Raw genomic sequence first — 14,322 nt, forward strand, 5'->3', positions numbered from 1 at the left:
AAGGTAATTCTGGGAGGCATCTCCAGTGGATAACTTCGCAATGATTAGCAAGGCCAGTATCACGTTACCAGATTGGCTGAGATAACCCGAGGCTCTTTTGTTTGCTAATGCCTCTTTGTTTCCTGTCTAATTGCCTTTCATTATTGCAGGAGTTCTGGCAATCCCCGGGTGGCGTATTTTAATTATATGACCGACTAACAGCACGAGTCGCAGTGCGAGGCAGTGCTGCCACAATGGTGAACGCGAGTGCCGCCCTTACAGTCTTCATGGGGTCATACTCTTAGTTCTTTCGGTCGAATCCTTGCAGTCACGAAAGCTTCAAATCTAGAAGTCTTCATGAGGCCCGGGCCACTGTGTCCCGTTGTAAGAAGAGAGAAGATTGAGACTAGACCGGCGACAGTGGGCTGGTCGTGTTCACAAGACGGCACGCCAATTCAAAACGGTCAATAGCGCCTCTAATGTGAAATGATCCCCTTGGTGCGAATCAGCACCCGGAGTCCACACGGCTGTTGATTCTGCAGCTATGGAATCGCTGCAGTGAAGAGTTTGGGGGGGGGGGTGAGGGGGGCATTGCTTTGGGGACACCTCTCTCAGCTCTCATCCCAATCGCTGCACGTACAATAACAACAACAACAATAACAACAACAATAACAACAACAATAACAACAACAATAACAACAACAACAATAAACTGTCAAAAGCGTTACCAGGGGTTTGTGGGAATGACGGAAACGACTGGGCAGGGCAAAATGCAAGCTTAAAAATAGCGAAACGTGGCTACACATAAAGACTGGCGGATGCGGTGCCGATGAGAGATAGCTTTGTAATAGAATCGTGGAGCTCATCCCGTCAAAACTGACACGAGCCGTTCCTTGCCCTTTGTGCGGCAAGTCCCGGGTTGATAAAACCAACAATGTGTGTGTGTATATGGTTTTGCTATCGGCCAGGGTATCTTATCAAACGAGGCTTCGGGTGACTGTAGGAGATATATTTCGAATGTAAGGAACAAGATTCGTCATTACTTTAGCTATCCGCAAGCTGGAGTAGGACTTGGGGAAGCCAGGGGGGGGGGGCGGGGGGCACGTTGTATCCACATTGATGCCTGGGCACGACCCCCACGGCATTGCATGCTGCCACGATGTGTAGTGGAGTATCACACTGGATGTGCAATCCAGAGGTCGCAGGTTCGATCTCGAAGCGCGGCAGTTGAACTGATGGGCTGGTTTCTTAAACCCCCCACCCACCAACCTCACCCCGTCTGTGCCCGCTGACTGCGGTGTGTGGGTACGACGCAGTCAGTTCATCTGCAGGTCACGTGTGCCGAGGGGTAAAATGTGGATGCTCTTCCAGCATGAAAGAGTAGGCCAATATTACCCTCTCTGTAGATATGAGAATATGTTTTCCCCTTTTTGCTGGCAAACAAAACAGCTGTGTTAAGATGTTAAAACACCAAACTGAAACCTTCTACAAGGAATCATGTCTGCATTAACCACGATGCTTGTGGTCAGAATGCAAACAAAAAACATGCTCCGATAATATATACATTGTCCTTGAAACTGATTGGTCCACACCAGAAACAGCTTTCTTTGGAGCCTCGTCTCAAACGGTGTTGGACCAGAGGACGCTAAAATCTTCTCCATAGCTTCTCTTATGGAAAGCCTTTCCACCAGGAGTCGCATGAACAAAGATTTGCAGGGCTGCACCGGCGCCTTTCTTTTTTAAACGAGAACCGCTTTCCTTTCCGTCCTTAGAACTGCTCTCTGCGTTCAGTTTGCTGTCCTTCGCCTGCACCTCCGATTAGCACGGTTGGCTACGTACGGCGCCGAAGAAGTTCAACATACGTACGTACTCCCGGTGCCGTACGTAGCAGCAGCAGCAGCGTAATTTACTAGTAAAGGTCTGCTCGGTAATAAGCCCTCACGCCTCTTCCTTCTGTGGTAGGAGGGCAGTACTGAGCAAGCGCAGTGCCTAAAGAGCTAAGCAAACATTTGCTCGAGTGGATTTACAACCATTTTGGCTGAGCCCTGCATGGTAGCAGGGAAGCAGAAAATGTCCAGAAGCTGACAGATTGAGCGGCGCAAGAGAGCAGGAAGGTAGGGAGCGAAAAAAATCAATCTAGAAAAAAGCTTTCTGGGTGCCCCCCCCCCCTCCCAACCTTATTAATGTATTCATTGTGCGCTCCGGATGAGTGACAACAAAAGCTCAATCGTGCAGGGGAGGGAAGATGTAGGAAATAAAAGGAGGTTGGCAGGAGGGAGGAGCGCACGAAATACACCGGGAAGAGTCTTGAAGGCTTCGAGATAGGTCACGGCCTGATCGATACAAACAATGCTGTCACTCCGGCGGTGTGACCCGAGCGATCTTCAGTCAAAAAAATAATAATACATTTTTTTTTTAGAACGTTTCATCAGAAAACGCGGCGTGGAAAAATGTCTCGCCGCGAATGATTTACGGTTTTTGCAATAAGTGCAAGAACGCGTCATACATCGCAGCCATTTCGACTTCAGTCCGTAAATTTATCGCCGGTGACACTGGGATGGAAAGCAGACTTCTGCTGCCGCATGGCAGTCAACGTGACGGGCAATAAATCTTGTCCATACATCATGTGTATCTTAATAATACATTCTTAGATTCAATTTCCTGCTGAAACTACACACACCAGGAACCTTTTCCCGGTTCTTCAGCTTTACCTCCTGACCCAGCAGTCAATTGGGAGCCAGAGAAATCATTTAAATCCTGTGTGGAACTCCATGATTTACGAACAGGATTTGTAAAAGGTGTGTAATATGCGGTTTTGTTTTTTTGATTGGGGAAAGGGGGGGGGCGTGCTACTGTCAGGATGGGGGGGGGGGTATGCATTTCGGAAAGGTTGAGTGAATTGTAACAATTTTTTTATGTTTATTGGAGGTCAGCAGGATTGGAGGCAGACATGAGGCACGGACCAAGATGAATAATACAAATGGTCTCATGGCTGTGTCGTAGCTTGGGTATTGAATAATTAAAAAAATCACATTGTAGGAAAATGTGGGGCTCGCCACTTCTGGAACCGGCCGGTAAATAATGTATAGGGAGAGAATGTCGAAAGACACTACATCAATCTTCCCACTGGGTGCTGCATACAGATTCAGTGCTCAATATTGGCCACACAGGCCAACATATTCCCTTGGAGTGAGCATTACCTTCCTTGTAATGACATTTCCTCTGCTTTGTTCTGCCGCGGGGGGAAGAGAGAAAAAAAAAACAACAACAACAACAACATTCACGGGGAGGAGAATCAGTTTGGTTCTTCATCAGTTCGTTTCTTCAAGTCTGCTCGGCCAGTCCGGAGATTCTGCCGCTGCACTGCAGAAAGCCTCTGGGCGCACCCTTTCCCGTAGACCTCTTCGCATTAACATAATCCCTCTAGTATGTCAAAAAATATTAAAGCAATGTATATTTAAACAGGGAAATTGGCTTAGTATGTGTGATTCATTGTCGTATGTCCTGGGATGACCTGTTTAATCCAGTTAAATGAAGCCTCCTGCCAAGCGCGCGGCTCTATACGGTTTATCAAATTTAGCGTGCATTTTGTTTCTTATCATTGGAGCACATGGCAAAAACAAAACGTTTAAATGAGCGCAGGAGAGGCACTGAAAACCGTGATTTACGGAGATTGCTTTTCGTCCGACAGGTGGCACCGCTCGGAATGATGCGGAGGGCTCACGAGCAGGGCACGCAGCAGGAAAAATCATCTCGCAGGAAGCCGCAGTCAGCCGCTTTCCTCCTCCGCCGCCACCGCCGCCGCCAGTGACTCACAAAGTTCAATCGGGTGGACGCTGTGGGAGCTCGGGGCTGTTGGGGCAAGAGGCCACCGTCCCTGGCACCACCGCCGCCGCCGCCGCCGCCGCCGCGTTTGCGCGCACGTTACCCTGAATATGAATCACGGAGAGGAATGCAACAGCCGCTGGATGAGGGAACCGAGTCGGATTAACGCCACCCCCCTTGGGACCTTTTTGACAGTGAGTACCGTCGTCTTTCAGCGTGTAAAACGCAATATACCGTGTCAAAAAATGACGCGAGGGCTTTTGCCTAATTATGAAAGATATCAACATTGGAGGAACAACAACACCAATCGTATTTTTTGAAATTACAGTCATTTCTGAGAAGCCCTTTTCTGACTTTGTGGATAATGATATATCAATATATATTCTTTTGCTGGCGGAAAACCAAAGATATTAATATGTTTTTGCGAATACAACTTCTATATTAGAATCGTTTTTTCCTATTTTTTCTGGCAACAAAACTGAAACCTTTTTTACGAGGAATCATGTCTGCATTAACCACAATACTTGTGGTCAAAATGCTAACAAAAAACACTGATTGGTCAACACCAGAGACAGCTTTCTTTTGAGCCTTGTCTCAAGCGGTGTTAGACCAGAGGATGCCAAAAGGCGTACAGCTCAAAGACAATGAACTATCAGAGTAATGAGAGCTCGGGGTGAGCATCTACATCATGGGACCTCCTTTGCCAGTACCAACAAATAAGAATAGGTTTTTCCCCTTTTTTCTGGCAACAAAACTGAAACCTTTTTACTAGAAATCATGTCTGCATTAACCAGGCTCAAAAGAAAGCTGTCTCTGGTGTGGACCAATCAGTTTCAAGGACAATGCATATATTATCAGAGTATGTTTTTGTTTGCATTTTGACCACAAGTATTGTGGTTAATGCAGACATGATTCCTAGTAAAAAAGGTTTCAGTTTTGATGCCAGAAAAAATGGGAAAAAACCTATTATTATATTTTGGTACTGGCAAAGGAGGTCCCAACTTCTATATTGTTTAGATTAATGTTATCGTTGCAAATAACGCTTGAAGGTGAAGCTACAATTTTTACAAACAACTAATTTGTTTCATAAAATGTGTTTTAAGGCCCAAAATGTTATTTGGCCAATGTTTATTGGAAACAAAAACACCGCACGAGAGTAATATAACTTTGCTCCCTGTTGCCATGATACGTTCGTATCTCCCTCTCTCTCTCTCTCAATTTGAAACTCATAGTGAGGGCCAGAAAATCGAGCTGCGGCACCGGGAAATCCGGCCACCCTCCGTGATGCGCACCAGGAATCTTTCCGAAATGGTCACCGACATGATGTCGTCGTCGCCGATCCCCCCGGGGGAGCTGGCCGCGGGCGTCGCTCCACCGCGGGACAACTCCTCAGCCTCCGAGGGCCCCTCCTACCCGCTCGCCCTGCAAGTGGCCCTCACCAGCCTCCTCACGCTGGAGATCGTGCTGGGCCTCGGCAGCAACCTCATCGTGCTGGCCCTCTACTGCGCCAAGTCGGGCCTCGTGGGCTCGGTGAGCAACGCGGTGACGGTGAGCCTGCACGTCTTCGACGTCCTCATCTGCCTCGGCTGCGTGCCGCTCACCGTGGCCCTGCTGCTGTCCCCGCTGGAGCGCAGCACGCCACTGCTGTGCTGCTCGCACGAGGCCGCCACGTCCTTCGCCGGCGTGGCCACCGCCGCCAGCGTCCTCGTCATCAGCATCGACCGCTACGACATCTCCGTGCGGCCCGCCAACCGCGTGCTCACGCCGGCGCGCGCCGGCGCCATCCTCGCCATCGTGTGGGCGCTGTCCTTCCTGGCGTTCCTCATCCCCTTCCTGGAGGTGAGGGACAGTGGAGCGTGGCGGGGGGGGTGAATGGAATGTTGTTGTTGTTGGAGGTGGACTACAGCACGAATGCAGCACGTGCTAATTGAAGATTAATGCTTAGCATACTTTCCAAGCTTAGACTAAGCAACTTTATCAGCAACATGCAATGAATTCGAGTGTCTTGTTCGACATAGCTCGAAAGGAAGTTGTGTTCACCTTTGACAGACATCGACTCGGTGTCCGAGATAAGATTATCACGAGCAGCAGAGACAATAGCAGCGTCTCTTTTATGAGACACTGAATGCTGGCTGATGAAAGCATGGGTCAGTGCGAGGTGACCCGGGAGTTCAGAGGTCAGAGCACTGAGCCAGCCTGCACTGTCGACACCCTGGCCTCGAATCTGGGCAGTGTACTGCGATTTAAACTGGGTTCTCAAGTCTAGTGAGCTAATGGTCTCAGCCTGGACACCAAAGCCCAGTTTTGAGAATAACATGTTTATTTTTTTGACTGCCTTGCCGTGGACATTTCTGTGTAGCACAGCATGTGGGAACGTGCTTCCACGGGTGTAGATAAGAGGTTGCTCTAAAGGGAGCCCACATGTAGTTTTGTTATATCTCTATCTGTGGGCCAATGTCCAACAGTGCCATTGCATTGCTCTGCCAGAATTCCAAATGGATCCTTTGTCCCCCCATGACATGTCACCAAAAGAATAATCGGAGTAAAAATTGGGGAAAAGGCCACATTTCCAAAAATAGATTATAAATGTGTTGCCCGTACACAACGAGGAAATATACGCCGTGTGTGCGTGTGATTCATAGCGCGGCGCGGTGGCACGACGACGCCGGCCAAAGCGACCGTGGGAATTTTTTGACTTATTATGCCATTCATGTAAAAAGTACCAAATGTGACAGACGGTGGAGTTATACGTGGCAGTGTCCAAGAAAACAAAACAGTAATTTATTTATTTGCCAAAATCCACTACGCATTTTCCGTTCAAGTGTATTTGTTGAGATTAAATTCTTGGCTTCTCAAACATAAAAGTGATCCCCTGTGCCATGGCTGTCATAAACTATCCGGCTGTCGTAATGCTGCGAGCAAACTTCATCTGACAGATTTCAGTTAGATCAGCTATTCACGTAAACATCGGGGATTGCGCTTTCATGAGCATTGGGAATATAAACCATTGAAATTCCTTTAAGGTGTATTGGAATCAGGTGAACCTTTGCTCATGTTTGAGACTTAGAAGGTCTCTGCAAAGTATACAGAATGCAAACAATTACAGAAAATCAAAGCGTGGTGAAGCTGTGAAAACTCAAAAACATTTTTCGATTTAAAGCTTTTGTGACTGCAGGGATTCATCTTCTTGGTTCTTTCGGTAAAGTCACGTAGAAGGGAAGTAATAAAATAATAAAAATAAAACATAATAAAATAATAAAATAATATACTATAAAATAATATAATAAAATAATAAATTAAAATAATAAAATTATACTTTATTATTACATTATATTATTTTACTATTTTATAATATTCTTTTTTTATTTTTTTTATTATATTATTATTTTATTATGTTTCATTTTTATTTTTTCCCTTCTACGTGACTTTACTGAAAGAACCAAGAAGATGAACTCAAGAACGGCACGGGCTTTCAGTACGAGCGAACCACGGAGCCCCATGGCTAATGTGGGACTTGCCTCTCGAATTTTACTTCTGTACCAAAAAAGAGAGAAAGAAAAAACAGGCACTCATCTTGAGCTGCCGTCACTTATGTGCTCGCACAGATAGACCCATTTTCTATTGAATGCAGGGTGCTGTTCCCGAGCGGAGCATGATGTAATTATTCTTGATAAATTGCTGCAGTGTGCCGGGCATCAAAATGATATGAATTTAAAGAGCAAAATTGTAAGTTTGAGACGAAGAATGTGCGTGTAATATGAATTGTATCTCCCGTCATTCCCTTCAAATGTGACTGCCTCTCACTTTTGCGAGTATATATTTTCTTCCAAAAACATTTCGCTTCATTCCTTCCATTGTGACCTTTTGTTTTCAAGTTAAGCACTCTTCAGAATTTTCATATATTTCATTTGTCAATCTACCGCTGAATGAAGGCCTCTCTCCATGACACGTCAGTCGTGGTGGTTGTTTGACCATACCTCACCACGCTGTTCAGTGCGAGATGGTGAAGGGGTTTGGGAGCAGTGGAGGCCGCGAGGAGGCCAGGACTGATTCAGATTTCACTTCGTGCCATGTCCAGGAATCAAACTCGGTTCGGCCGGGTTTGTAGCACTGCGTGAACTACTGCGCGATCGCTCCTCCCTTGACGACAGCGTAGGATTACTTAAGATTCTTCTCTCTGCAGGTGAGCTTCTTCATGGAGGCGGCCTCAGAAGAGCCCAACTCCAAACCCTGGCAGAACAAGACGCTGCTGTGCGTCAACCGCAACGAGTACCACAAGGAGATGGGCATGTACTACCACCTGCTGGTCCAGGTGCCCTTCTTTGCCATCACCACCGTCGTCATGCTCGTGACCTACTCCAAAATCCTGCAGGCGCTCAACATCAAGATCGGCTCGCGGTTCTCCGTGACGGCGCCCAAGAGGAAAAAGAAGAAGCCCGGCAAGGCGGCCAACAAGAAGCGCAAGCGCACGGCGCACACGGCGTCCACCACGTCGAGCGGCCACCGCGAGAGCACGCTGTCGCACAGCAGCGGCGCTCAGAACAACGCGCCGATGGGGGTGCGCACGTCCGTGTCTGTCATCCTGGCGCTCAAGCGCGCCGTCAAGAGGCACAGGGAGAGGCGAGAGAGGCAGAAGCGCGTCTTCAGGATGTCGCTCATCATCATCTCCACGTTCCTCGTCTGCTGGACGCCCATCTCGGTGCTCAACACGGTCATCCTGTGCATGGGCCCGAGCGACGTGCTCGTGAAGATCAGACTCTGCTTCCTGGCCATGGCCTACGGCACGACCATCTTCCACCCGCTGCTCTACGCGTTCACCAGACAGAAGTTCCAGAAGGTGCTAAAGAACAAGATGAAGAAGCGTGTGGTGTCCGTGGTGGAGGTGGACCAGCTTCCGCCGCACAGCGGCGCCGTCATCCACAACTCGTGGATTGAGCCGCAGCGCAATCGCAAGGTCAAGTACAATGGCAGCAACGTCACGGACAAGTGCGTGACGGAGGTCATCAAAGAGTGAGACGCTTGTAACCCCCGCTGAAGAAATCACTTAACGGGTGCTTTTACATTTATATATAATGGAAAAAAGGACAAACTGCTGTATTGTGGCATGTGGTATTACAGGGAAAAAAGAAAGGGTGTTTGTGGTCAAAAAAAATTTTTTTTGGGTGTTTATGAAAACTGAAGTTGAATACCAATACAGTATCTGCTGCTTATTTATTTTAATTTTTCTACACGCGGTTTTAAGATTGTTATAATGGCGAAGCCAGCCGTGGCTACTTGAGTTCATGATTTCGTAAAAGAAGAGACAGAATATATGTATAAAAGATATATAAAATTATGATGTGCAAAAAAAATTTTCTTTTGTCTACGTGTATGAAAAACAAATCTTTGATTAACATTTCTTTTTGAGCAAATTCATCTTTTTTGCACAGACGTGTGCTTGTTAAACGTGACTTTATGGAATGTGAACATATTAACTCGTGCTGCCCCACACACGTTTGTGATGGTGATTATTACGTCAATATAAAACAAAAACTGATCAAATACATAAATAAAGCAATGCGAGGGACTTTTATATGGAGACTTTTTTTAGGCCTGTTTTACTACATATATCCTTGCCGTTTATAATACATTGTAATTGCAATGTAATCTAACAATTGAAAAATGTTGCATCGTCACTATGAACTTCATTATCCTGGATTGTGCTTTTTAAACGCCATTTACTAAACTTGGCACGATACGGTGATTTAACCCCTCGTTAAAAGCAGAAATGGCTTTAAGCGATGTTTTTTTTGTTTAAAGCAACGGGAAGTGAAATTAATACATTAAATGGTGAACCAAACGTGAAGTTAGAAGAGGTGTATTGTATATACTGTACATATTCAACAAATGCACAGTCATAGAACAAACACTGATGGGTGGTACCAGTGAAGTAAAATTGATACCAGTGAAACCAGGCCACGCTTGCAAAGAGGCAATGCTGTGGCATGCATCTCAACTGGTAATTTTCGTCCTCCTGGTTAATTAAAGGATACCGATGGGACTGATATTAATCTCCTGGCACTGTCACGCTAGGAGATGAATTTCATTTTACACGGCAGCCTTCTTTCACGGGGCTCCTGTGCTTTTTTGTTTGTTTTCTTTCTCCAACCATCATTTTAAAACCAACGCACATTCCACGTGGAGTTATGCATAAGTGCACAATCATATTTCATTTCGCCGATTTCACCGCGCGGTCACGTCCACCGACGTTCTAGGTAGGGCATGTGCAGGGGCTAGCGGTCGGATTGCTGCTGAACGGAGAAGGAATGGGAGCTCGGGCGAGTGCCTTGGTTTGAAACGGAGCTTGAGGGTTTATTCAGGAAGCAGAAGCTTTTTCGAGAGAGAGAGAGAGAGAGAAAAAAAACCCCATAGAGAGGCCATCGGCGCGCACACTTTTTTTGCGATATCTTGCAACGACAAAAAAAATGTGAAAATGCACGTGGGCAATCTCTTTGATCGCTCGTGACCAAAAAGCGGTCCCCCCCTCCCTCACCGGGTATGATTGGACACCTTGGCGATGCGCCGCTGTGACGCGCCGTGGCAAACGATCAGCGCCCCGGGGGTCAATCGCGTTGGCGTTCTCACAACAGTGCTTCTTCACTTCTTTTCTTCGAAACCGATGCCCACGTGTCCGAATTTAGAAGTGCCGCTTCTGTTACACGTTGTGCAATGATCGAAATCAATGAATGTCGTCTCGCAAAAAATAAAAAATGACAGGACACGCACCGCACCGCACGCACAAGAGACATGAATTGTGCACATTTGAAACAAACTTATGCTGTAGATAATGTCTCGCAACCATGTCTTGCTGATGCAGACTCTGTACACTGTGTATTATAGCTTGTAACCGTGTTCCCCACATTAAAACCCATGTACCGCGCTTAACTTGATTTAACAACAAAAATCTATATTGAAAAGTGATTTAAAACTGTGTACAGATATATAGAGTGTGCTGCTGTTAAACTTAAAACATATATAACTTAAGATGAAACTTCAGGGAACTAAATGCAGCGTGTAATAGATGCAACCTGTTAAAACTAATTCACAAAATGAGTGGGCGGGGAATAAATATTCAAAATAAACATGATAATTACTTTCGTGCCGGGTTATTTGAGAGATAAAGAGATACATCGTGATCATTTAGTACATATGGTGTTCGCGCCACTACGTATAGTGCACGGCTACCTATCACGAGGGCACTATGTTTGAAATAATTGAGATGACACACACACACACGCACGCAAAGACAAAGATAAAGATCCCCCATATAGCCTTAACAGACTGTAGGGGCAAGTGCTGTTAGCGAGCACCTATGAAGGCCGGAACGGTACACACGCACGCATACACACGCACACACACGCACACACGCGCACCCATTAAGGGTGCATACTCCTAATGCAGGCAATCGGGTTATTCCTTTGCAAATTCCTGGGGCTGCCAAATGCACGGACGTGGATGTACAATGTTCCATACGGTGCTAAAATGCTGCATTGAGTAGGGGTTGAATTAGGGTTGCTGGAGAGGAAATTGCCCAACCCAAGTTGAGATCTTGCAGGGTCACTTGCTGGTATAATAAGCTACTGCGCGGGGTTGTTCGCGATTGTGCTGTTCATAGCTCTGCAATGGGTTTTCGTCGCGATGTCCCACCTTTGGCTTTACGTGCTCGGAGCTTCTTCTTAGGAATCGAATATAAAAATGCTCCCAGCACGTGGAGCGTCAGGACGTCTTGGCAAACCACAGCCCAATATACAACCAGGGAACACATCGGAGAGATCCAACAACGAGCATTTATGAGAGCTTCCACTTGTTTTCTAGAATTGGCCTGCGTGTAGCGATGCAAGGGATTGTGGGCACGAACGTGTGTGAGCTTCAACGGTTGTGTTTTTTTCTCTTGCGGCCCAAGTTGTGTCAGCAAAGGAACAGAGACAGATGGTTTAAGCTGCCATAATTAAGAATCTCTTATCACGTGCATTTACTGATAATGTATTCATTGTGAGAACATCGTTGTATTAAATGCAACCATTTTTATGGTTTAAAAAATATATATATATATTTCGTTATATAATTGGCACACGAAAAAACTTGTCAGGATACTCTTCAGATAACCCAATGTACAGCGCTCGTGCATCCGTTTTCTTCCACGTACGAAAATAAACCCCACTCGGTCTTCCACGCTGCCGAATTGGGTTGCCTAGTCCTCTTTAATCTCTCAAATAGCATGTTGCAGAAACGAAAACAGAGCAATGTTATCCAGGCCCAAAGGATAATTCGAGTCAATGACAAGACTGCCGTATTCTATTTGCGAATAACTTTAAAATTGGCTACAATTACTCTTAATATTATTTGTATAGTTCCTAAGCTTTTTGGATTTTCAAGTGGAGAGAGAAAGAGCAATTTTAAACGTGCAGTCCAAAGCCATCCATTTTAACCCCTCGCTGAGCATCACCCAGTTCAATCTGATAAGGTCATGCTGATCATTAAGTTAACGTGCTAAAAATACACCTTTTCCTGAATAAATGACTCTGTAAGAATCAATGCAGTGCACTGAGATAGGCGTTAAAATCCACTATTGCACGTTGAAATGAATACCGATGATGCATTTTACGGCAGCAGCGTCGATGTAAAATGCTTAATATGAATTACATGAGCGTCCTCGTACAGGCGGAGGCCAAAGGCAGTTCACTTCAACAGATTTTTTATTATCTGTTATGCTGCTTGACTTCGACACATGTGCGGTTGGTTCTAAATTACACGCATTGCATTGGAACCACACTTAACTCACGCACGCACGTGATCTCCTTTCCCGGATTATTCAATTGGCTCATTGCAAGCACAGGGCATGTTTAGTGGCCAAAAAGATACGTATGAATGAAAGCTAATGGTGAAGGGTAAGTGCAAAACATTCATTTAGAATTGTATTAAGCTATTTTTTTCCCTTGTAATATTTGGTGAAAAAATTCATGATTAACGTAGTTATTCTTTGAAATAAAATTAATCCGTTGTAAATCTGTTATCATGGCAGAGGACACTTGGGTAGCGCCAACACAAGTACTGTGCTCAAATGGTAATTTTGCATAAAACATTTAAATGTGAATACCATACTTTTCTCACGATAAGAAAACAATTTGTGTGGTGTTTCTGCTCATTCATGAAATGTCAAGAGGACTCGAGTGTGGTTCGTACACTCGTGAGAAATTGGCGGAGCGCTATCTTGTGACCCAAAGGGCTAATGCACCACACCAGGGTACCGAGCAGAACGCCACAGTGGTTCTCAAGTTCAAACTCCGGGGTTGATACACAATTAAAAAAATAAACCCTTTCATTCTGTCTCCACCAACAACAAAACACGTTCCGATGGGTTTGACATTTCCATTGCAGCCTATGACGACGACTGCACAAAATGTTATCATTTCCAGCCAGCGGCGTAGCTATCAAGTGTGCAGGCGGTGCAACTGCACAAAGGGGCTATGGGTTGGAGCGGGGTGGGGTGGGTAGGGGCGGCTCAGTTGCCAGGCTTCAAAGAGCAGGAGAAATTGGACAGTGCGGGCCCTATTTCTTTCATTGCATCAGGGCCCATGCCAAGCACGCTACAGCACTGGTTCGGGATTTTGTGCTTGCACTTGATTTGATTGTACCGAGCTCCGAGCGTATAACATGAGGAAGGGGGGTTTTGAGTGGACATGTTGCATGCCAAGCAGAGGATGCCTCTCTGTCTACCAGAGTTGAGGTTACATTGGACACACGGTGGGAGCATGGTAATTCAGGAGACTCGTGCGTGTGTGTGTGTTGTGCCGAACTGGGATCAGTGATTTTTAGAACACGTAAAAGGTTAAAACAAAACTGCACAAAGGAAAATAAATAAGGATGTCTACTCAAAACTGACATCCAAAGCACATTGGCAATCAAGAAAAATAGACTTTAAAAATATCTAATTATTAATGCGAAATAATTTAACGCAAGTTCATTTTGGTGTATTTGTACATTGTACTGTATAAATGTTGCTATTTGTATTTGCAGATCCAGAATTTCAAGTCTGTTAGCTTACCATGCAGTGAAGCATTATTAGATGTGGCTTCACATCTTTATCCTGATCTTGTACCTAACTGTTGCACAGTATGGGTGTTCTTCAGTCACAATATATTGTAATTTATTTATAAGCGCCACATACTTTGTGCATTACAGCAGGCAATGCATTTGTATTTATTTTCTGTTGAGAATAAAATTGATCAAAGAGATGTGTGAGCTGCGGGCATTATTGTACAATGGTATTATATACACATATTGATTATTGTACAATGGTATTATATACACAGATTAATTCAACTCACCCCCACCTAACCCCAAGCAAATCAATCAAATTCCAAGCAGTGGTTCTCTTCAAAATTAAATTCCTTTTTTATCTTTTTACAATTCCATTGTTAGTTTCACACATTTTTTGTTGCCTATTTTTTTTCTTCAGGTTTTGTAAACGCCAACCCC

At 45.3% G+C, this 14,322-nt stretch overlaps 1 protein-coding gene across 5 annotated transcripts in view; it reads left to right on the forward strand.

The window, feature by feature from the left end:
* Nucleotides 1-14,078, forward strand: part of GPR22 (G protein-coupled receptor 22) — a 55,600-nt gene extending 41,522 nt beyond the window's left edge. For all 5 annotated transcript variants that reach the window (XM_061562880.1, XM_061562882.1, XM_061562877.1 and 2 more), the window contains 3 exons: nt 3,671-3,998; nt 5,037-5,643; nt 7,988-14,078. In XM_061562880.1, the coding sequence (XP_061418864.1) occupies nt 5,089-5,643; nt 7,988-8,818 (1,386 nt within the window). In that variant the 5' untranslated portion in view covers nt 3,671-3,998; nt 5,037-5,088 and the 3' untranslated portion in view covers nt 8,819-14,078. The remainder of the gene's footprint in view (nt 1-3,670; nt 3,999-5,036; nt 5,644-7,987) is intronic.
* Nucleotides 14,079-14,322: the final 244 nt, after the last annotated feature.

Source organism: Lethenteron reissneri, chromosome 30, assembly GCF_015708825.2.
Source record: "Lethenteron reissneri isolate LAM-NWPU_2019-01 chromosome 30, ASM1570882v1, whole genome shotgun sequence".
Classification (NCBI taxonomy): Eukaryota; Metazoa; Chordata; class Hyperoartia; order Petromyzontiformes; family Petromyzontidae; genus Lethenteron; species Lethenteron reissneri.